Source organism: Gouania willdenowi, chromosome 21 (assembly GCF_900634775.1).
Source record: "Gouania willdenowi chromosome 21, fGouWil2.1, whole genome shotgun sequence".
Taxonomy (NCBI): Eukaryota; Metazoa; Chordata; class Actinopteri; order Blenniiformes; family Gobiesocidae; genus Gouania; species Gouania willdenowi.
In genome coordinates, this window is record NC_041064.1 from 31018143 (window position 1) to 31042548 (window position 24406).

Here is a 24406-nt window from a genome sequence, read left to right on the forward strand (position 1 = left end):
TCACAAACTACGTCCAGTTTAAGAATGTTTTACCTGAGTTAGGTCGCTGCTTGTGTTAGAGGAGTACTGGTGGGTCCTGAAGCCAGACCAGTTGAGAACCACTGGTTGAGTGAAGGGGCGGGGCTTCAAGCTGTGGAGGCATGTCGGTAAAAGGTCAAGAACAACTGAACTGTCTTTTGAAAAAAAGAGTTTGATTTACTACACAACACAAAAAGAATGTTAACAAAAAAAAAAACTGGATTTGAATGAAAGTTAACTTCCAAAAAATAAACAAATAATTAGCCTGAATCAATTAAAAACCACATGTTCACTTCACCAGAAACCATGGGAACTACATACCCGAATACGTGTTATGGTGCACTTCATACCATGTTGTGATCATTGTGTTTTAGGACAGTGGTAATTTGAGTTTTGAAGGCACAGATTGTTGGGTTTGAATGATTCTTTGACCTTTGAGTCAAGTTCCGTGAAGTTTTGCGGTTAATGCGTTTGATCAAATGATTCTATTTTGGTAAAATACATTTTGAGTTTGTACTTGTTTGTTCATGTGCAAAACTCAAAGCCTGTAGATATTCTGGATTTATCTGAGTCAGTTTGTGTTAAACTAAAACATGCTTTAGCTCTGTGACCAAGGACAGGAAAACAGCTTTAACCAGGCTTCACCGTACTGTGCACATGCTTTTAACTTTTATTAAAACTGGTTTGAAAATCTCACTTTTGGAACATGGATTTTCTAATTCAGGGATGTTAAACTCATTTTAGTTCAGGGGCCAATTACAGAGCAGTTTTATCTCAAGTAAGCCAAAGATTTTATGCAGGAACATTGACTAACTTCAACATTATTGTGCCCTAGTTTACACTTCTACGTATACATAAAATACTAAATATGTAAGAAACCGACCATAGTAAAGCAATAAGTGACAAATATCAGTTCCAACAGATTCTTCACTTTACATTTCCTAGATTTTGTGACCAATTTCTATTTAATTTAAGAAAATATTATGTCATAATTTGAGGAAAAATGTGTAAGAATTTTTTTTCGGCTGTTTAACTTTAAAAATGACTGCAATCATGGGATATAAGCACCGGGAAAACTGTGACCCTGTGAAATTATTGTTGAGTTTCATTTACACAATGATTATTGTTTTCTCTGTCAGTTTTATTTTGTTCTTTGGGCCAAATTGGAGGCTCCTAAGGGCCGGATTTGGCCCCTGGGCCATGAGTTTGACACTATTGCTTTAATTCAAAGTTTTAAGCAATTCAGTGGTAACTGAGAGTGTGTGTGCGTGCGTGTGTGTGTGTGACAGGGGATGAAAAGAGCTGCACAGCAGACGGTCAGGTGTACACAAACAGGGACATCTGGAAGCCTGAACCATGTCGGATCTGCGTGTGTGACAATGGACTGGTGCTCTGTGATGAGATCCAGTGTGATGAGCTGACCAACTGTGAAAAGATGGTGGTCCCAGATGGAGAATGCTGCCCTGTGTGTCAGGGAGACACTCCCAGCAGTGGGGGCACTGGGAGCTTTGGTAAGGACATAAGACCATTGAGCAACTTATTCCCTTTAGTGTATGGACATGTCAATAAAAATAGATTCATTTTAAAGACTCTTTAATACTTTTTCTATTTGGTTCTATTTATCTATTTTTTTATTTTTTTGCTTTAAGGAGGTAAAATAATGTTCCAGCCAGTTATTTATTTATTTGACAAATATATTTATTGAGTTTTATATATTTGAACAGAAGCAACACAAGTACAGATCAAAATCAAACAATCAATCAAAAGTTAAATTGTCAAATATACAGAAAAGAGGACAGAAATTTAAATAATAATTTAATAATGAATAATTGTATTCAAATTAATATGTATTTATTTATATTTGCTTTATATATGTCATCAAAGTGAATTTACATTTTTTTGTTTTGTATATAGAACCATCTCACTAACATTAGTTTAAGTATACTTTTCAAATATCCTGCACTTAAACTAAACTAATTAAAACATAGATTTAATCAACATCAGAAGACTTTTATAAATGAATGTCATCACATAAATGGTGTGTTGCCTTCATTCAGATCGTTAAAAATAGAGTCAAGGAATATTTCTGTACGCCTTTGGTTTCATCAGCTTTATATTTTTATAATTTTCTTAAATAATTTGTTTTTGACTGATTTACATTTTGTTTTTTCACATTCTTTCACAGGTGGGGGCAGGATCTATAAGGTAGGGGGTTGTTTTGTGTTGTAGCTTGTTAGTGAACACTTATCTCCCAGTAAATGGGTCTAAATGGTGTTTCTGTTGGTTTGTACAGGGTCAAAAAGGAGAACCTGGAGATGTTCCACTGGTGTGTATTTCCTCTGCCACACACTAACCTCTAACTGTAAAACAGTGCACGATTTAACTGGTGCATGTGTCGGATGCTTCTTCTACAGGTGACTGGCATCCGAGGGCGTCCTGGTCCTATGGTGAGTAATATAGGCTATCTTACTGGTAATATACCATCAGTTTGACACTAGATGGCACAATGAGACAGGTTGTCCACAACATCTGTCTGATTTATGATTAACTCTATTATTCCTCCCCACAGGGACCCCCAGGCTCAGCCGGTGATCGAGGTTTACGTGGAAACAAAGGACGACCTGTACGTATTGATGCTCTATTGGTGGTTAATGTGGTTGTGCACAGAGGCAGTTAAAAATCACATGATGTGGTAGATAAGAGGGTTCTAGAGGTCATTCAAACCTGATACTTTTTGCATTAAAGGCCTTTGAAGGTAATTTACAGATGCATAGAAACCAAAAATAGTTGCAAGGGAAGATGGCGTAACTGTATGAATCAATATTAAAAGACATGAAAACAAAATAAAGTAATAATACTTGGAACTAACAGGCATAAATTTGAACAATGTATCATGCGTTTCCACTGGCAGTATCTGCCCAGCTCTACTCTCTCTTTGCGCGTTTCCACTGGGTTTCAGTACCTCGTCCGTGGTACCTGGTGCTGCTTTTTGTAGTACTTCCTCTGTTGAGGTTCCAAAAAAGCAGCCCTGGTCTGAAAATGTGACGTAGGCACAAAGCAGACACTGATTGGTTCTGAGGATCATCACAGCATAGAGCCATCAACTCACGCACAGAGAGGAAGCATTTGGCCACCATTTTGTTGGTGATCTTGTGACGATGGCAGCAAAAAAGTGCAATCCACGGAGTCTGGCCGTTTCATGTTCACGCTCCGGAAAAATAGTGTCGGAGCCGCGTAGAGCCGATACCGCCAGTTATGCATATTCAAAGGGCTGGGTAGACGTTTGAATAAAATGTGTGAGGCCCTGATTCTAATGAACGGACAATTCGAGCTGTCCTCAAATACTCTGGATGTTTGGAGCCCAGATGTTTAAAACTGCTTCAGCTGTCTTGGGTCAGATCCTGGAACGCATTGCAAACCTCTTCCAGATGACCGGAGGGATCTAGTCACGGCTTCCATCTCAATCAGAAACGTATTTAGGCCAGATATTATTTAGGCTCTCAGACTCTAGTAGTGGGACACACAGGGACCAAGCTTAGTGATTCAAGTACTGCTTTCCCTATGGAGATGGTTAAAAAGGTAGAGGATCAACTCAAAGCCTGTGCTGGACTTGACTCAACTTCTGAGTAAAAGTTAATGACTGCATTAATTGATGAAGATCATCATTTAAAGGTCCCGTGTCATGCTCTTTTTCACCCATCTCCATTTGTTCTACAAACCCCAAAAACATAGTATTTGACTTTGAGATTTATTTTCCCAAACTCGCCTGTTTTCCAGAGTTTTAGCCTCTGAAAAGTCACTTTCTGATCAACTCTACACAAACGAGCGGATTTGCGGCCTACTTATGCATATTCATGAGTGGGCGTGTCTATATATGGGACACTGACTTCCTCCTCCCCGCACGGTGACGTAGGGCCAGAGGACGGCCCGCCCTCCTCCCACCCACTCCGTAGCCGAGCTCATGCTGCTTTATAAACACAAGCTAGAGCTTGGAGGCGGGGCGTTCACGGGTACAGACATAGACTGTAGAAAATACACACATAGCACTGCGTGAAGGACGCTGAAATCCTCACCTTCGTGGGCGTGTCTGTTTACATGTCAATCATTGCAGAGAGCTTCCTGGAGGCACGGCTTCTCCAGCTCAGTGCTGCGTCAAATTCGTCATCAAAGTGAGAAAGCGTCATCAAATTGGAGCGAGGTGTTTGGGCTCACCCTGCAGTAAGAAAGGAGCAAATCACCCTCTAACTAATGATTGAGGGGATCAATGAAAAAAAATACTTTGGGCATGTGTATGAAGCACATATAGTACTTTATGATGTTTAAAGCACAGAAAAGTAAATTTAGCGTAACATGGGCCCTTTAAGATATTGGGTTAAATATGATAAAACATTACCAAAAACCATCAGCAACTTGACAATAGTTGTATTAAATTGATGGAAAAGTAGATTTTGGTTACACAATTATCATCAAAAACACCCAATATTGAATAGAGTTCCAAAAACATATTGCTCCTGGAGCATTGATTAACTAGACTTCTGGAGCAGATAACTTCTGTTCACTGCTAAAAACTCATAAACAATAAAATGTGTAAAGCAGACATAAAGGGCAGGTCACGTCTCTTCAGCCAGGACAGAGATCTCCAAAGTCTGCTGTTGGTGTTTGTGTTGCGTTCATACGTTACTCAAACTTCAGTGGAAGTACGACAATGTGAGTTTAAAAGCAGACCAAAGTCTTTTTGTTTTGTATCGTATCAAGGCGGTACTAGGAATAAAAGAGATTCATTAATAATGCATGTTTAAATACATGTCGACAAATGTATTTAAACAGAACAAACTACATTTCCAGCGTAAAATTAACACTCAAAACTAAAACAAATTAAAAAAAATCGAGAGAAAAGTTGCCTAATTTTGTTTTTGTTTTTTTCACCACTCCCTCTTGTATCATTGTTGCTATTTGGCAGTGATGACTAATATCACTGATGGTGGTTCATAACCATCTGGTTGGTTAGAAAATGAGCTAATGTGGTTTTATTCATAATTGATGATGTATTCCTTCTACTATCAGGGTAGAAGAGTTATTTTGCATTTCTGTCATTTTCTATTTCCAATATTGTTATTTTTTTTGCAAACCTTTTAGGGAATGCGAGGCCCACCGGGTTATGATGGAGAACCAGGTATTCCAGGCCAACCTGGTGAGCCAGGACCTCCAGGACATCCTACGCACCCAGGAGTGAGTCGTGTCACCACTGTTTTTATCACAAAAAGAAATCATATTACAGAAATAGTTTGAACACAACACAAATAAAGGGCATAAAAACTGTTCACATTTCATTCCAATCCTTCTCATTGTTTGCTTAATATAAAAATGCTGTATCACTGATGTACTTTTTCTACCTGCAGGGCCTTGGTACGCAGATGGCTCAGGGTTTTGATGGAAAAATGGGACCTCAGGCCATGTTAAACACTGCAAGGGTAAGAGCCACTCAGCCAAATCCTCTAGCTTGGTCTTTTTATGATACTACGGGCCTCATACAACATCAAACTTTTAGCTGTGAGCAAAATCATAATGCAAACTTCTAGTTTTCTTTATATGTATTTGCTTCAGTTCCAGAATAAACACATTCATGAACAACAGTCATTTTAAATATTTAGATTCATTGAGTCTTTAGCACAAGCGAGCAAGGTCAGGGTTCAGACATTGGCATCAGTCTATCCTCTTTACATGGAATTTACATAAGTCAATGATCTATAACATCTCAAATATTCAGAGGACTATCATCTAATTCAGTGTTTCTCAAATGGGGGTATGTACCCCTAGGGGTATGCAATGGCACTACAGGGGGTACTTGAGAGAGTGAGAGAGTGAGTGGAGAATGAACAAATAGTGTCAGCCTTGGTCCCACCCCAGACAACTATAGAAATAAATCTATTGAGGAGCCACTAAATCAGTGTTTTTTAACCTTGGGGTCACCTGAAATTTCAGAAAAATTAAAAAAGATTTTCGAAATTCGAAAAACACACAATCTTAAAGAACTGTATTTCTATGCTTTCACTTTGTGAAATATAGGCAAGTCAAGGCAAGGCAATTTAATTTGTATAGTGCATTTCATACACAAGGCAACTCACCGTGCTTTACATGATCAAAAAGTGCAACAAAAAATATTCAACAGCTTAAAAATCAATAAGAACATTGAAATCAGCAGTCAATCATACGCAATCATGCCTTTAACTTTGATTTCATTCACAGATTTATACACCAGCAGCAGAACTTTAAAGCCTATTCTAAGGCTGACTAGGAGTCAGTGTAAATACTTTAAAACTGAACTAATTGTTCTGGTTAAGCCTGAGCTGCAGCGTTCTGAACCAGCTGTAGATGTTTAATGCTCTTTTGGGGGATTCCAGTCAGAAGACCATTACAATAGTCCAGTCTGCTGGAGATAAAAGCATGGACCAGTTTCTCCTGATCTTTCTGAGTCATTAAACCTTTCACTCTGGAGATGTTCTTTAGGTGGTAGAAGATGTTTTAGTGATAGATTTGATCTGACTGCTGAATGTAAGATCTGAGTCAATCAGAACGCCAAGGTTTTTGACTTGGTCTTTAGCTTTTAAAGATCAATATCAATATAAATGCAGTAAAACATTCTGAGCTCAGACTTGATCAAGAGCTAATCCTAGTAAAAAAAAAATGTCTTGGGGTCGCCAGAATTCTTGATATCATAATGGGGTCACGATCCAAAAAAGGTTGGGAACCATTGCACTAAATACTGTTTCTTTCCACTTATTTACAAAATGAGATTCTTTAAAATGTGTGTTATCACTCATTAATTCCATCATTATGGTCTATGGTTGTTTTTAAATAGTTTTCAAAGCAAAACGTTGTCCTCAGACAAAGGGGGAACTTGGATTCAGAAACAAGAGACGGGGGGTACTTGAGCCAAAAAAGTTGAGAACCACTGAACCAATCTCTCAAACAAGAGTAAAGACTCTTATTCTTGTGTGTACTCAGTTTGAAGATGTTGAAGTAGGACCAAGGTAACCAACGTAAAAGGGAATCACAACAGTTTATTCATCGTTGTCCATTAGCCTTCAACTAAATTATTTGAGTTGTTTTTGTCATTAGTTTAGTATGAATGGTTTATTCATCTAAATTTCTTAGAAGTGACTACCGGTATGTATGAGCCCATGATCTGGTACCTTACAATGGACGATATCGGCTTTATGCTTCAATTATACAGGAATACACTCTAGTATGTAGCAATACTAAGAAAGGTCTAGAAGACTGATGGGTTCTCCATTTAAACAGAGTTATCCCTGGGCTGAATAGCGAAAAAGAAGGAACCAGTGATCAACGAATTCAGAGCTTTTCAGTTTTTGAGACTTTTGAGTTTTAAAACGATATCGTTCTTGTTTCAGGGGGAGGCGGGTGGTCGTGGACCTCCTGGACCCTCAGGTTCACCTGTAAGTCTTCACCTCTTTACTGCAATGTACGTAGCCAAAAAAGTTTTAGCGTCAGTTCCCAGGTTTACTTTGAGTTGCTTTATTTCATCTTTATAGGGTCAAGCTGGACCACAAGGATCACATGGAGATGTTGGTGACCCAGGCCATATGGTATGACATTGTTCTTTTTTTTTTTTGCATGTCCAACAATATCTAATCAGATTTTATTTCTTTTGGCATGCTACACCTACTATTTTTACAATCTAGGACTGATGTGAATAAAAAAGACATTTAAGAATGATGAGAATTTGCTGCATTTCTAAAATGTGTTTTTCAGGGGTCTCCAGGGACAAGGGGACCGGAGGGCCCTGCAGGAAAACCGGGAGAAGATGTGAGTTTAACAAACTGTGTATTATTCATATAACTTTTACTCTGATATTTTGTACAAATACTGGTAATAACAGTGTATTATTTGTCATATAATAAAAACCCTTAAAAAACTGATTATGTTCTGATCAGATTTTGATATTGGTCCGTTATTAGCAATATTAGTATGGGATCATATCGGCCTGCATCTATATTCTCGGATACAAACACTCCAATACAATCTGTCCATTTCAGACTTTGCTCTGACACTTCTATCCAGCACAGCCCAAGTCCAACATGCAAAACCCACGTGATCAAGACAACAGCATGTGCTAAGTTGCTAACAAAGTAGCAAAGAATAGGATTGATGTTGGTCATGTGACAGTTTTTTAATTAAAACCCCAAAAAATACATTGCAGCTGAGTCTATTCATTTGTAGTTTATGGTTATGTTTAAGAAGTTAAACTATTGGTTATTTTGCACTTTAAGAATATCTATCTTTTAGTTTTTGTGAATTTACCGAGGTTATTTTTCAATCTAATTGCTTTTTTAGCAGTAGATGAGTTTTTCCTCATCTACTGCCTGCTGCTGACTATTGTTGAGTAATATTACTTGGTGAAGGCTTTTTTAAATGTTTCACACTACAAAAAAAACAACTAATTCAAGTATGTATGATTTGTGTGGATATCGTATCGGCCAATATTGAAGGCTGGTATTGTATCAGATGTAAAGTAATGTGATGTCATTTGTTGTTGTGTTAAAACGTTTCTAAAGGCCATGAAGTCATTGTCACAGCTAAGTTAGCTGTTAGCTGAGCTAACTAATAATATGTGATATTTGTAAATGTTTCCCAGGGAGAGTCGGGCACACCAGGAAACGCAGGAGAAGTCGGATTCCCGGGATCATCAGTAAACCTCCTTTAAATCTATACATGATAAACATAGACTCTCCACCTTCAGCTGACCCATTATAACTATGTCCCATGTCACTCATTTTAGGGTCCGAGAGGGTTTCCTGGTACACCGGGGCCACCTGGCCTCAAGGGTCATAGAGTACGTACAGATCCTATTTAAATAATTGATTTAAATGAACATCCTGTCTGTCTGCTCCCATGTTAATCCCCTTTTGTGTTTTAACTTCCTTTTTAAAGGCTCAGTATTGTACTTTATTCCACCCTGGTCATTGACAGAAATGTGATAAAGCCATTGTTCAATGTTTAATTTTAAAATTTCTGCAATCCTCACTTTTGCAATGACAAACTTTTAATGACAAAGATAAAACACGTTTCTAAAATCGATGTGTTATCAGTTAATTTCTGGTTTATTTATTTTGAATAAATGTATAAAAAATGGAAATAAATAATCAAATCTCAACGAAAATCTCTATGAAATTTAAAAAACTCAATTTCAATATAATACATTTGATTTGTTTGACAAGAGATGTCCTACCCCCATTCTTCACCACTAACAACTGCAAAATCAATGAAATAAACTAAATTGACAATACAAATAAATAGTCTAATTGAGCTCAGAACAAAAACAGAAGAAAAACAAACAAAATGCACAGATGCCATCATCTTTACAGATTTACATTCTCATTCTTCATTTCTGTACTTTTCAAAGATATGTTTTTTTTTAAAAAAAACTGCAATATGTTCATACTTATTTTAATTGTTTCATCAAGATCATTCCACTAAACCACTCCACAAATGACAATACACATACTTTTTAAATTAGTCTGAGCATACTGTTGTTTCAAGTTACATGTACCTGTTTATTTTTTACTTTATACATTATTTGCGTAGTCCTAAATTGCACCAGATCCCCAAACTTTAAAGTGTGTGATTTTAAAAATCTGTATATGGGTGTGTTCATATTATCCTACATTATGTATTAAATCATGAGTAAGCAACCGCTTTTGCTTTTCTTGGTGTCAGGGTCACAGTGGACCTCCAGGCCAGAAAGGAGAAACAGGATCAGTGGGATCAAAGGTTGGTACAAGAAAGTACAGTGACATCTGTACAACGTAATTTACCCAAAGCGATGTACAACTCCAGAAGTTAAGGGTTAAGGAATTTGCTCAACAACCAAGAGTGATGACCCAGTTTGGATTTGAACTAGTGACCCTCCTATTACAAGCTTTTCTCCTTAACTTCCTTTACATCATTATCAATATCATTATTAACACCAAGTTAGGTCTAATTATTAATATATACTGTGAAAATAATATGAAGTACACATTCATTATTCTCTGCCTATTTTATTTTGATTCTCAAATGGTTCAAGTACTGTAAAAAAACAACTTTATAATAATGTAATTGTAATTTTGCTATCATGTATTACATAAAAGCATTGAATGTGTTTTTTTTTTTTTTCCAGGGTGCTAATGGGCCCCGTGGTGTGATGGGAGCACCCGGTCCTATGGTAAGTTAAACACTGCTTTAAACACCACAAAGCCATGGCATGAGCATATTATACTGTAAACTTCCTGCTTTTATCTTCAACAAGCAAAGCCTGGGGCATAGAAAATAACTCTCAGATCTTCATAACTTACCCATTCATTGAAAGGCAGCAGGAACTTACCCTGGTCTTTGGTTTACAGGGTCCTGCTGGAATGGTAGGAGAGAGAGGACGCGTTGGACCAGGTGGTGTGGCGGTAAGTACTGGAACAGTAGAGCAAAAGCTACCAGCCTGTTTGATCTTTAAAAAAATGTTGAATGCATTAAATTATTGTGTTTACTATACCAGGGGTCTGCAACCTTGACTTTCAAAAGAACCATTTTCCCTCATCTCACCTGGATTAAAGTCCTCCCAGAGCCAAAAAATACCTTCTCAATAAAGACAATACAGTATATTCAATTCGATACAGTTAGAATTATATAAAATAATGTTTAATTTAATTTGATTTTGATTAATTATGTAAATGGCAACTTAAAAACATTTAAAAATAAAATCAAATAAATTGACATCAATAAATAAAACACTATCTTGCATCTTCAAATTCTTATGCATCTCAGTTTACATGAACACAATGTTATATAATTTATTTATTTTTTTTTTTTAGTTAGTGTATTTGAAAGGCTGCAAAAAGTCATTTGAATTTGATAACACATGATCATGTGGTCAACACATGCTAATTGCTAATTTCTTGCCACACATAATGCATGCATATTGAACTGGCACATTGGTGGTTAAATGAATCTGTTCCCACACATTTAAAATCTCTATTTTCTTCCAGAATAGTGTTTTTGTTGGTTTAATTATCTTACTCGGGATTTAAAACTTAAGGTTAGCCACAGGTGCAGGAAAGTTGATGGTCTGTAGATGTTGCAGGAGGTGAAGTAGGAAGGTGCTGAGTCATTGCATTGATTTATTTTTAGGTTAACAAATTGTTATATCTTAATTTTATTTGTCATTAATCATTAATAGCTTCTGTAAAAAAAAAAAAAAAAAAAACAATTTATTTCAATAGTTTTTTTTAAAGCTATAGGGAGCCATTGCATAAGAGTCAAAGAGCCACATCAGGCTCCAGAGCTGCAGGTTGCAGACCCCTGTATTATACTAACACTGTTTAAATATTGAAGTGATCTGTTTTTTTCATGCAACTAACAGGGAAAACGTGGTCCACCTGGTAACCTTGGGAAACCTGGTCCGATGGTAAGTCACCAATCCCTCAGTTTGAGCACACACTTCTGGTAGAACTATGATGTGATGCTACCTTTAGTGTTTGTAAATGTTGTCTATGGAGATACCAAAGTAACATCTGAGCTATTGGTTTACAGGGACCTTTGGGTCTCAGCGGCCCACCTGGATACCCAGGAACCCCAGGAATGAAGGTGAGTACATCACCTGACATGTGAATATTGGTATCTGAACCAAAGGGTACATTTCTTGAGATGTTTTAATAATTCTGTTCCACAGGGTCAGCCTGGCCCCACTGGTGTCAGGGGTCCAGAGGGACCACAGGGTCAGAGAGGAGAGACCGGTCATCAGGGTAGAGCTGGACCAGTTGGCATTGGGGTGATTTTCTTTTGTTACCTCTAAATGTACAATATTTTTTAGGGCATGCCGATTTAATTACATTTCTTTCCTAAAATATTATCATACAACTACATACAATGAACTAACAAGATTTTTATTTAATCAAAGGGACCCCCAGGTACAGATGGAGGACCGGGACCTAAAGGACCAGTGGTATGAACATGATTGATCAAAGCTTCTTAAAGCTATGACAATATTGTTACACTGAAGTCACACAACATACTGTATCTATGTTTTTACAGGGTAATCTTGGTCCACAAGGTCCCGGAGGTCATCTAGGACCATCTGGCCCTCCAGGACCTCAGGGAAGCACCGGTCCACCTGGTATCAAAGGACAATTGGTGAGCAAGCTGAACACTTTAAATTGTGTGCATTATTGTTCATTATGTGAAAACTTACATTTTTATTTTTCTCCTAAAGGGAGACGTTGGTGTTCCAGGATTTAAAGGAGAAGCTGGGCCTAAGGGAGAACTTGTAAGATCTCAATAGCATTAGCTCTCTGTGGAGTACTGTGGAGAAAAAGGTAAAGATCTGTGGCTTTTCATTGATTTTGTAGGGTCCACCAGGGTCCCAGGGTGTGATCGGACCCCAGGGTGAGGAGGGAAAGCGAGGACAACGTGGAGACCCTGGTTCTGTTGGCCCACCTGGTCCCGTTGGTGAGAGAGTAAGTTAGCATTCTGCCTTTTTTTTGTAAGAATTTCACTGTTAAAAGAGAGAATAACCATTATGACAAATTATTGCAAGAGTTTTTTTTGACTCCGCTGGTGTCCTTAAACCGTCTTTACTACGATGATGTTGATTTGTGTATTTCTATAAAATTAGTGGTGATGCAAGGTAGAATAATAATTTGCTTCTCAGGGAGCTCCTGGAAACAGAGGATTCCCTGGAGCTGATGGACTTCCAGGTCCTAAGGTAAATATGATACAACTAACATTTGTAAAATTGAATCTGTACCATAAAGAATGATTAGTCAGTAACATGCTTTATTTTTGTTTGGATAGGGTGCTCAAGGAGATCGTGGAATATCTGGTCCACCAGGACCAAAAGGCTCCCTGGGAGACCTAGGGCGGACCGGAGAACCTGGTCTACCAGGTGCAAGGGTAACACAGAACACTGAGTTTTTTCTGTTAAGTTTTAATAAATGTGGATGTGCAAGTTTGATCTTTGTATCTTTCCATGACCTACTTTTTCACAGGGACTGACTGGCACCCCTGGAGTCCAAGGGGCAGAAGGCAAGCCAGGTCCTTTGGTAGGTTCAGTGCTCTACAACACCATCTCAAGGCTTAATTTACCTAAAAAACAAGTCAGTAAATTAACACAATGAATGGTTTGCTTTCTATGAAGGGTGCCCCAGGAGAAGATGGACGCCCTGGCCCTGCAGGGTCCATTGGAAACAGAGGACCTGCAGGAACCATGGGGGTACCTGGCCCCAAGGGCTTTAATGTAAGTCTATAGTCACATATTGTGCTTATTTTAGACATGTTAATTATTTTCCTTTGAAAAAAATGTAATATCTGAAAAAAACATTCCTTACAGGGTGACCCAGGAAAGACTGGAGAACTAGGATCCCCAGGAGTAGCAGGTCAAAGAGTGAGTGTTGTCACCATATTGCTTGTTCAATGAGTTATCATTTCATAAAAATACAACAAAACATTTTAAGGATTGACTAGGTGCCCCAAGCAATTACAGTATGTAACTATTTTAATTTATTTCCCATTCTTTTTAGGGTCCTCCAGGAAAAGATGGTGAAGTTGGTCCTGCAGGGCCTCCTGGCCCCGCTGTAAGTGTTGGAGATTTATTGCATGGTTGACCATTGGAAAACAGTGCCAAAATTTACACTGAAATACATTTCTTCTCAAAGGGTGTTGCAGGGGACAGAGGAGAACAAGGGCCTCCTGGTGTTAATGGATTTCAGGTGCGTAAATCAATGAATGGCAGTAACTGTTGTTTATTTCAGATTTTAATGTTGTTTCATGATTCTGTTGGGTTTGTAGGGTTTGCCAGGAAACCAAGGACCCCCTGGAGAGTCTGGGAAACCTGGTGACCTTGTAAGTTTACCTCAAACTACGAATGCAGTGCTATCTCCTACCTTAAAGCAAACAATATTGAGGCTTGCAGGCCAAATATGAGTAGTAAAAGCACAGTTCAGCCCACTTTTGATCAAAGGATGTTCTATATGGTACCCAAACTATAAAGCAACACTGCTATAGGCTTCCATGTGCTCCTGTAACACATCTATCTGTTGTTTTTTTTTTTTCTCAGGGTATTCCTGGAGAACTCGGTGCTGTGGGTCAGATAGGACCAAGGGTAAGTGACTGCAATTGAGTGTCCGAGTTGGAAAATTAAATGACAGACTAAATTAAAAGCAGAGGTGGCAACAAAAATGTGCTTTCAGAAAAGTCTCAGTATTGACTCAAATACTAAAAAATGCACTTTTGACATAAATTGAATGATTTAACTGGTTTGATGATTATTACTGATAAAACTCAGCTTTCAGGAAATCTCCTATTTAGGACTTTTGATATAAAACAAACTTCCTTATAAGGAATCATTTTATTGTAAACCTTGCCAACAATTATATTCCCTTTCGATAATCCTCAAAAGTGGCTTATTTGCTTTAAACTGAGGCATGTATGATGATAAAAAGTACAACTAACATGTAATGGTTATATATCTATTATATATATGTTATATATATATGTCGTTTTCATTTAGTTACAGTCACGCCTTCATAGAGTTTAAGAAACCCCTCATAATTTTTTATACAGATATTGAATAAGTTAAAATAAATAAGTGGAGTAAGTTGCAAAAGATTAAAGTAGAGATACCTTGAGAGATATTTCAGTACATTAAGGAGAGATTTTGTACTTTGTAGGGAGAACGTGGAATTCCAGGAGAGAGAGGAGAACTGGGTCCAAATGGTCTCCAGGGTCCTAAAGGAATACCTGGTGCGCCCGGGCCAGATGGGCCGAAGGTATTATTTCAGTGATTCAGTTTTAATAATTACAAAACAATAAACAATTCAAGAAATAGGCTGTACTTGAGCTATTTAATACTATGTTTTGTCACTGAAGGGTAGCCCTGGTCCTCCTGGAGCTCTTGGTGATGTAGGTCCTCCTGGTCTCCAAGGAATGCCAGGAGAGAGAGGCATCTCTGGAGCCCCAGGGCCCAAAGGTGACAGGGTGAGTGTGTCACTGGAAATGAACAACAATTAAAGTCTGGAAGCCGATCTTTGCAGTTTTGTGGAAGTTAAAGAGAATTGTCCTTTTTTGGTTTGATTTTAAAGGGAGCGGTTGGTGAGAAAGGATCCGAGGGAACACCTGGAAATGACGGTGCAAGAGTGAGTCAATACTTCCCACTTTTTTGGACTTAATCAGGGCTTCAGCATGTTTAAAAACTCCACATTTACTCCAGTGGGACAAACATGAACTCCACCTGATGATGTATTCATGCAAACATTAGACATGCAAGAGCTTGTCCTAAAAATGTCTTTGAAGATGTAGCTGCACAGGCTGATCCATGAGCAGGATGATGAGTGGATATCCCAAAAACTCATTTTTCTGTTGTCAACAGGGAGCTCCTGGTCCCGTTGGCCCTCTAGGACCTGCTGGACCCAGTGGTGAAAAGGTACACCCTATTCATGTCTTAACAAAGGTGTGAAGTTTTAAGTTGCTGATTCATAGCTGTCCAACTGTAAATCTCTCTATTGTCTCAGGGAGAACCTGGACCCAAAGGACCACATGGACCTCCAGGATCCAGAGGGACACCTGTATGTTAAACTAGTTTTCAGTTTGTGCATTGATCTATTTCTGTTTTCCTTTAAAACTATATTCTAACAAATGACTGCTATGTATTCTAGGGAGCCAGAGGTGACCCAGGTCCTATTGGTTCTGTTGGCTTTGCTGGACCTCCTGTAAGTGGAACAGAAAACCACATTTTCTAGACATACCTTTGTGTGAGAATGGAGGGAAATAACGTTTTGGGGTTTGTTAGTTACCATTCTCAATATTTGTGTTAATGAAAATACCACGAGACTTGTTAGAGCTTGTTATCATGCAGTTTGATCCATCAATTCTGAATTGTCACTGGATAATATTTTCTCATGCTGCCTACACTTTACAGGGTATTGATGGCCAACCAGGTGTCAAGGGAGAGCCTGGAGAGCAAGGTCAGAAAGGAGATGCAGGCTCTCCGGGACCTCAGGGATTGGCTGGTGCTCACGGACCTCCTGTGAGTTACAGGATGTGATGAAACACAAATAGTGTACAAGTGTGCCTCTGATGCAGTTCGTTTTTGTTCCAGGGGCCGATTGGTGTTGCTGGACTAAAAGGAGGAAGAGGAACACAGGGAGCCCCAGTAAGACCTTTGCAGTACTAGAAACTAGAGAACGCTAAATACATAAAGATTTGCTCCATTTTGCCTACCTTAATGAACACAAAAATATATATATCTTATAATGACAACTTTTTTGTTTCAAGGGTCCCACTGGGTTCCCTGGATCAGCTGGAAGAGTAGGACCACCAGGCCCAACTGTGAGTACTGCCTGGATATAAATGCATGTGTCTTTGGATTCACAGAAAAGGGTTGATTAAAGGGCGACTCAGAGAATAGCAGCATTGTCTCTCTGCAAAGTTTTGAATTCAGGCCAAGAATACAGTAGTATCTCATCAAATACATTTTCATTATTCTCATGTTAAAGCGTATCCAGCACAGTCTCCATGAAGTAACTCAGTTTAAAAAACCTGTTGTGAAAATACTTTGCAACTGTAATCCAACAGGGTCCACTGGGAGAAGCCGGACCGCTTGGACCCCCAGGAAAAGAAGGTCCTCGTGGGCTTCGTGGGGATCATGGAGCCCCTGGAAGGATAGGAGAGCGAGGCCCTGCAGGACCACCAGGCAGTCCTGGAGACAAAGGGGACTCAGGAGAGGATGGCCCGACTGTGAGCAAACATTTTAATTCAACAGATTTTGACTTGAATGTAGCCACATATTTGTTGCATTGTAATTAATTGCGGGGGTGGGGGTTTGGTGCAGGGTCCCGATGGCCCTCCTGGTCCAGCTGGAACTACCGGACAAAGAGGCATTGTGGGTCTTCCTGGACAGAGAGGAGAGCGGGGAATGCCGGGACTTCCAGGACCAGGGGTGTGTATCACAACACAATATTTCACAACAGTGTAGCTGGGAGTTCTAAGTCATGTAGAACAATGTTAAAAGCTGACATTGGTGTTAACGTGTAGTAATATTTGTGTTCCCTCTAGGGTCCACCCGGAAAACAAGGATCCCCAGGCCAAGGTGGAGATAAAGGTCCACCAGGCCCTGTTGGTGTCCCTGGTGCTAATGGACCTCGTGGTGACCCTGGTCCTGATGTAGGTGTACTGTTTACCATGCTATTGTTCCAAGACTTTTTCTTAGCATTTTTTAAATGAGAAATACATCTTTCCCAGGGTCCTGCAGGATCTGATGGTCCACCGGGAAAGGATGGTATGCTTGGACAAAGGGTGAGACACAAAGTCACTCATAATAAGTCCATGTGCTTCTACATCTTTTTCATTTGACTGACAGCATCTTAATCTTAGGGAGCCAGAGGAGATCCAGGCTCAGAGGGCTTGGTTGGTCCTCAAGGACTACCTGGGCCCCCCGGTCCAGTTGGTTCACCAGGTGATGCCGGAAGGAGAGGAGAGCCTGTGAGTGACTTTTTGCTCTGATAATGGTTTCTGTCTAATTTGGTCCATCTTCCTGTCATGTCACATTTTCATATACATGGACTGAGTGCTCAGCATGATTTAAGGTCATATTAAAAAATCAAAGGAGGTTTTAAGATGACTGGTGTCTATTTACAGGGTTCCAGAGGACCTCAAGGTCCCCCTGGATCAGCCGGGAAGAGAGGATTAGTGGTAAGTCTCCATCCTAATGTTAAAATACCTCGAAAGCAGTTTGAATTCTAGAGTGAATAAATGTGTCATAACTGTGGATGTAAAACTTATTTTCCTTCATCAGCATGATTCAGTGTTTTATTTCTTTCTCAGGGACCTCAAGGACCAAGAGGAGATAAAGGCGACTTGGGTGATCATGGAGAGAGAGGACAGAAGGGACACAGAGGCTTTACTGGGTTGCAGGGTCTTCCTGGACCTCCAGTAGGTTCCAGTTCATTTCAGAAATTATCTCATTGTTGAGTTTTCTACCTTTGAGTACAGTCACTTGCAGTTACTTCAATTGGTTTTCAACTTGACATATACTGAATTAGCCGGCGTCATTAGTGAATCGAAATCAGTTATAAATATGTTGTGCTTTCAGGGTACAACTGGTGAGCAGGGAGCGCCAGGAATTGTTGGCCCCAGTGGTCCAAGGGTAAAACATAATTTCCTGTTTTTAAAAACCTATTCACATGAAACACACGATAAAACCTATTCGTATGTCTGGTAAAGCTTTCATACTCGATATACTTAACTTGTAGTCCAACAGCTCTTTATTTGAATTTTATTTAGGGACCACCTGGACCCATCGGCCCACAAGGAAAGGAAGGATACATGGGACAGCCCGGGCCAATGGGACCCCCAGGAACTCGAGGACTCAGTGGTGAAATAGGACCTGAGGTATTACATCTCGTCTTTTTGACACTGTGTGGAACTATTTATGAACTTTGATGAAAAAGTTTGAAATTGGGTCAACATTAAAGATTTCAACAGGGAAAGATGGAAAAAAAGTTGTATTTTGTTGTTAGGAAAACAAAACAAAGAAAAAACATACCACTTTTCCTCAACCCCAGGGTCCTCCGGGAGAAAGTGGACCTCCAGGTCCTCCAGGCCCTCCAGGTCCACCCATGGCAGCTATGGACGACCTTTTCGGCAGCCCTCAGGATTACGATTCTGGGCCTCCACCTCCTCCTGAGTTCAGTGAGGATGAGGCAATGCCCAACAGCAACTCCTCCACCATAGTACCCATCGACCCCGGAGTCCATGCCACCCTCAAGGCCCTCAGCAGCCAGATCGACAGCATGAAGAGTCCAGACGGCAGCAGGAAACATCCTGCCAGGACCTGTGCGGACCTGAAGACGTGCTACCCTATGAAGAAAAGTGGTGCGTGACCCTTAAAATGACCTAATACTGTTGCTGATGCTTCTGCTCTTTAACCAAATTGTTAACTTCATATTTTCCAGACGAGTACTGGGTAGATCCAAACCAAGGCAGTGCTGAGGACGCCATCAAGGTGCACTGCAATATGGACACCGGAGAGACATGCATCTCTGCCAACCCTTCCAGCATCCCTCGTAAAGTTTGGTGGAGCTCGGCCAGGAACAAACCTGTGTGGTTTGGAGCGGACATCAACAGTGGAACACATGTGAGCATATGGCTGTAGATGTGTCACTTTATTATAAATCTAAGGACAGTCAGAGCACGTTCTATTCATTCTATATCTGTTTTTAGTTCACCTATGGAAACAAAGATCAGTCGGCAAACTCTGTGACGGTGCAGATGACCTTCATCCGTCTGCTGTCCAAAGAAGCTTCCCAGTCCATCACTTACCACTGCAAGAACTCAGTGGGCTACAAGGACGGGAAGACAGGAAACCTGAAGAAAGCTGTGATCCTCAAAGGCTCCAATGACCTGGAGCTCAAAGCCGAGGGAAACAACCGCTTCAGATACACAGTGGTGGAGGACTCCTGCTCAGTAAGTTCAAAAAAGAGACAGTGACCTATTCTTGAACTCTTTTATTTCACTCATCATAACTTAATCTGCCAGGTAGGCTTAAACATAATTGTTTGACTTGTTCATCAGTATCCTTTATTAACTTAAAAATAGCAGTTGAACTCAATTCATATAATTAAATTAGATATAATTTTATGGTTTATTCACATAAGAAACTACCAAAACATAATATCAAGTATCTGTGTCTCATTATCTTAGATGTCTTGCCCTTTTAGCTTAATGTTAAAGAAAACAAAAACATAGATTAGGGGTGTGCATTGCCATTAATCTGACGATACGATACGGTTCATGATTGGGATGTCACATTATGATGTATTCCGATACTAAACAACACGATATACATCGCACTGTATCGCGAAATACTGTAGATAATTACAAATTTCACCTTTGCAAGTACAAAACGGCATGAAATACAATTTATTTTATTTATTTTTTACTTGCGAGAACAAGTAGTATCATTAAACATGTCACGTGATGTTAAACTGTCCTTTGTGCCAAAAGATGATTGTAACATGAGGTTTACCATTTGAGAGTTGCATGGGAGCTGTGTCTCATTATCAGCAGTGTTCCTTTGAATCAAAGGGTGTTTCGGCCTTTAGAACAAAATACATCCTCATCAAAGGTAGCCAGCTATAGGGTGATCAGCCTGAGCTTTAAGTTAAATAACATGATTTAAACAATCCATTTGGACATTTTCTGAATCAATACAATAATTTTGCGGTGAAATATTGCAGTGTATCGCAGAATCATTTTTTTCTTACACCTTAGTTCAGACCTGACAGTTAAAATTCTGTAAATGGTGATCATGAATAGCATTCATTGGTAGTTACTTACCAAGATTAAACATGTTAAATGTATAAATCATATTAAGCATATGAATCTCCGTCACTGACCACGATTCAATATACTGTCAGCGATACGATACATTAGCGATACATTGAATGCCTTGGATACGATTCACCCATGTTCCCGATTCGATGTGATCTGATATTGATTTGATGGCAATTTAACTCTACACAATGCGATTTTGTGCAATACGATGTGATTCAACATGATGCAAGGAAATTATACCAACATTTTTAATAGAAAATAAGAAGCTGCAATTCAGTATAGTACTAAAGACAGATCATTTTTTGTATTCCTTATAGGCCCTTTGATTGTTTGTAAACATTGTGACGTATTTTGTTGGGCGGGACTTAGCATGGAGGCAAAGCCACAATTGCCTTAATTTTTCTGAGTACGAGTGTCTGCTGGAATCCTATAAAACTTAAATTTGCATCCACTAACGTTATTCCTCTTATTCTGGCACCCAAACACACAACAATACGACATTCTCGAGCTGTAACATTATTAGCCTCCACAGTTTTTAGCCAGTGGCGTTTCCTGTTTTTGCCTCCAGCCACGTCACTCATGACATGGGCCATTAAGGGGTCTATAAGCAGCAAATTTCACAAAAAAGTGCACATTTAGCTAATAATCTCTACTAGAACTATCCATCACTTTATGCAATTTCTTTTTAGCCACTTAAAAAGCACAACAAAACAGGCCTTTTCACCAGTTGGGATTTGGAACCAGATGCAACATAAGGAACAGGAATGGGTTCCTTACATTTGGAACCTGTTTATCACACTGTCACAACTTTATCAGTAAACAGTGACTTAAAGTGACACTTTCAGTAGGACAATGTCCATATTCTTGTCAGCCACACAGATACTAATATGAACTCTTCAGCAGGTATTAGACGAATACTAATACTATTAATAGTAAGGAGCAGAAATCATTAACATTTATAATATGAATAAAACAAATAATAACCTTTCACAATTAGGTCTTTCACAACTGCGTGTGCAAATAAAAATGCAAACTATTACTAGGCACTAGTAACAGCTGCTGTAAACTTACTGAGTCATATTTATTGTCCATAAGATCAACAAAAGAATAAAATAAAATGAGACAAAAATACATTTTTGAAAACAGGTCTGGCGTCAGTTCTGGCTTTAGCACGGGTAGAGGGAGCTACTAACTCAAAGTTATTTGAGGTACTTTTCTCACCAAAAAAATCGATGCAACCATGGATTTTACCGATGAAGGCACGCAGTGATGATGCATCACAATTTCACCCGTTAATTCTATCGATGCACACTGAATGAATCAATACACTCGCATAGCGCATGTTTGTATCTAGATACCAATTCATATCGATTCATCTCCTCATGCTCACTATACATCAGAGGTTCTCAAACTCTTTTAGCTAAAGTACCCCCTTTCTCTTATTTCTGAATCCAAGTCCCCCCCTTTGTCCGACCAACATTTTGCTTAGAAAATTATTTAAAAACAACCATAGAGCAAAATGATGGAATTAACTAGTGACATTTTAAAGAATCTAATTTTGTAAATAAGTTGAATAAAACAGTATTTAGTGCAGTTGTACCCAATATTTTTGGGATCGTGACCCTATTTTGATATCAAGACCCCAAATAGATGTTTTTCTCTAGAATTAGTTTTTGATCTTTTTTTTTCTTTAACTGCATTTTAGTTGAACTACATTTATATTTTACAAAGTTAAAGTAAGTATAGATATACAATACAGTTGTTTAAGATTCTGTGTTGATTTAATTGAAAAAAAAAAAAAAGAAAGAAATAATAATTAAAACATTTCCAAAAACTATTTGGTTTTGCAGCAATTTCAGGAGACCCCACATCGGGTCCTGACCCCAAGGTTCAAAAACACTGAATAGATTTATTTCTATAATTTCCTAGACCTAGACTGATAATTCATTTGTACATTTTCCACTCTCTCAAGTCGTAGTGCCACAGCGTACCCCTATTTGAGAAACACTGCTTTAGTATACATGATCACAGACGTCTAAATCGGGTACCTGATTTGTGCTGATCTGTGTTATAACAACCTCCTTTTGTCCCTTTTCCACAGCATGCCAATGGAAACTGGGGCAAGACAGTGTTTGAGTACAGGACACAGAAAACAGCGCGACTCCCCATTGTAGATTTAGCTCCTGTGGACATTGGTGGCCCGGACCAAGAGTTTGGTGTGGAGATCGGGCCTGTGTGCTTCTTGTAACGAGCTCATCCACCCTGAGACTTTTTTTTGAACTGACAGCTGACGCGATCAGCCGCCTTGTACATACGAGTACTGAGGACTTTTCTGGCCCTGTGGCAAGATATTTATTGTGCCTTTCAACCCACTTCAATAAATCCAACATTTCTATTTTACTTTCAATGTTTATGGAGGGCTAAAAAAAAAAAAAAAAAAACAATTGGCAAAAAGTCTAAATCATTTCTTTGTTGTCTATGTTTCACAATCACTTTTAGGTCCAAAGACCAAACTGTTGAGTTTGACCAATTTAAGAAATGTTATACTGTAGATGCTGTTTATTGGCCAAAATCTAATTCTATGGAAGCTACACTAATCGTCTCATGTTTTGACACCTTTGTGTATCAGAAGTCTTGGTGGTGCTATGGAGGAACAGCCGCTCTGGTGTTGTGCTGAACTAATGACTCAGCATCGATGACACGTCACTTTCTCAGTGTTAGCTACCTCGTCACCTGGAACTGAGAGTGCACTACACTACATGCAAGTGTTCTTCAAAGGTGCTGTTCTGTAACATAGTGCACGTGTGTGTGTGTGTGTTTGTGCGCGTGTCAGAGCTGGGTTTGGAGATGCTAATAAAGACTTTTCTGTCAACAATGGAGGCATGAGTGACTTGTCGCGTGAGTGAGGATTTGTAACCGTTTACTTCTGAAAAAGAAGTAAAAGCAAGAAAAAAAAGCACACAATAGTCACGTTTTATGCATGTCGGGTTCCTTTCTGCAGTATCTTAGATTTCTGTGCTGGTGAAAGTTCTTTAGAATAACACGGCTTGAGGAGCCTGTTTGCTTTGTATTTCCTGCTTTGCAACCAATTAAACTAAATGCTTGTTTCTACCCACAACTCCTGTCAAATTAATTAAGGTATAATTCGTATTTTGAAGGAGTTATTTGCAGACAAACTTTTTTTTTTTTTTTTTTTAAATAGATGTTTTAAGGAAATAATTTAAATTGATCTTATGTTTTGTAGAGGCTTTCTTTGAAAACGTATTTCAGGATATCATTGTATTTTATTTTAGTTTTTTTGTGGCTTCAGTTTGCAGATATTTTCTTTTTTAGATTTGTAATATTTAAGGAGGCCTAACAACAAATTCAAGACAGAGATGATGAGGAGGAGGAAAAGTAAGTTATTTTGAAAAATAAAGATTGATAATATTTGTCTCTGCCTGCTGTTGTCCACTGTAGTCCTGTCACTTTCTGGGCAGTAACCCAGACGCGCGGCCATGTTGGAGGTACGCGGATGTTGACACTACATGCTGGAGTCTCACAAAGGTGCACTCTACGATGGATAAATCACAGAAACGCTCCTCAAAATGCATTATAGATGCAAAGGCACACAGGGAAGGGCTTGGTCCGCAGGAAAGGGCACGATATTTGGAAAAAATACGGTTTATTGGTGGTGCAGATCCATACGAGTCGGCTCCCTCGTCTTGGATCAATGACGACCCGGAGAGTCTTCCGCCTATTATGTATCCTGATATTGTCAACTACCTGGATTTCACCAAGCCCATACACAGCGGAAGACCTTAAATCTTATAGAAGTTTGGAGGTCGGTTGCGGCTGCAGAGGCTCACGTGAACAACAAATATACTGTATATCGGCAGATAACTCAGTCAGTTCTAGTAATTTCACAGTGAACTTGCAGCGTAGTTACTCTAAAATAGTATACGACCACCAGGCAATCTTAGATTTAGGTAAATCAAACAGTTATAGTCCGTTAGATGCAACTACACTG

General features: G+C 39.1%; 1 protein-coding gene across 1 annotated transcript in view; it reads left to right on the forward strand.

Moving 5' to 3' along the window:
- LOC114454681 (collagen alpha-2(V) chain-like) overlaps positions 1-23508 on the forward strand; it is a 46901-nt gene extending 23393 nt beyond the window's left edge. The window contains exons 2-54 of the mRNA XM_028435303.1: positions 1308-1529; positions 2204-2223; positions 2312-2344; positions 2433-2465; positions 2588-2641; positions 5155-5247; positions 5418-5489; positions 7431-7475; positions 7572-7625; positions 7792-7845; positions 8675-8728; positions 8819-8872; positions 9757-9810; positions 10199-10243; positions 10422-10475; positions 11432-11476; positions 11602-11655; positions 11741-11839; positions 11969-12013; positions 12103-12201; positions 12281-12334; positions 12417-12524; positions 12719-12772; positions 12862-12960; positions 13056-13109; positions 13205-13303; positions 13397-13450; positions 13587-13640; positions 13722-13775; positions 13855-13908; positions 14123-14167; positions 14736-14834; positions 14935-15042; positions 15147-15200; positions 15434-15487; positions 15576-15629; positions 15720-15773; positions 15983-16090; positions 16163-16216; positions 16339-16392; positions 16639-16800; positions 16895-17002; positions 17119-17226; positions 17305-17358; positions 17437-17544; positions 17701-17754; positions 17887-17994; positions 18155-18208; positions 18346-18453; positions 18627-18936; positions 19017-19198; positions 19285-19527; positions 22499-23508. Coding sequence (XP_028291104.1) covers positions 1308-1529; positions 2204-2223; positions 2312-2344; positions 2433-2465; positions 2588-2641; positions 5155-5247; positions 5418-5489; positions 7431-7475; positions 7572-7625; positions 7792-7845; positions 8675-8728; positions 8819-8872; positions 9757-9810; positions 10199-10243; positions 10422-10475; positions 11432-11476; positions 11602-11655; positions 11741-11839; positions 11969-12013; positions 12103-12201; positions 12281-12334; positions 12417-12524; positions 12719-12772; positions 12862-12960; positions 13056-13109; positions 13205-13303; positions 13397-13450; positions 13587-13640; positions 13722-13775; positions 13855-13908; positions 14123-14167; positions 14736-14834; positions 14935-15042; positions 15147-15200; positions 15434-15487; positions 15576-15629; positions 15720-15773; positions 15983-16090; positions 16163-16216; positions 16339-16392; positions 16639-16800; positions 16895-17002; positions 17119-17226; positions 17305-17358; positions 17437-17544; positions 17701-17754; positions 17887-17994; positions 18155-18208; positions 18346-18453; positions 18627-18936; positions 19017-19198; positions 19285-19527; positions 22499-22645 — 4397 coding nt within the window. The 3' untranslated portion in view covers positions 22646-23508. The remainder of the gene's footprint in view (positions 1-1307; positions 1530-2203; positions 2224-2311; positions 2345-2432; positions 2466-2587; positions 2642-5154; positions 5248-5417; positions 5490-7430; positions 7476-7571; positions 7626-7791; positions 7846-8674; positions 8729-8818; positions 8873-9756; positions 9811-10198; positions 10244-10421; positions 10476-11431; positions 11477-11601; positions 11656-11740; positions 11840-11968; positions 12014-12102; positions 12202-12280; positions 12335-12416; positions 12525-12718; positions 12773-12861; positions 12961-13055; positions 13110-13204; positions 13304-13396; positions 13451-13586; positions 13641-13721; positions 13776-13854; positions 13909-14122; positions 14168-14735; positions 14835-14934; positions 15043-15146; positions 15201-15433; positions 15488-15575; positions 15630-15719; positions 15774-15982; positions 16091-16162; positions 16217-16338; positions 16393-16638; positions 16801-16894; positions 17003-17118; positions 17227-17304; positions 17359-17436; positions 17545-17700; positions 17755-17886; positions 17995-18154; positions 18209-18345; positions 18454-18626; positions 18937-19016; positions 19199-19284; positions 19528-22498) is intronic.
- Positions 23509-24406: the final 898 nt, after the last annotated feature.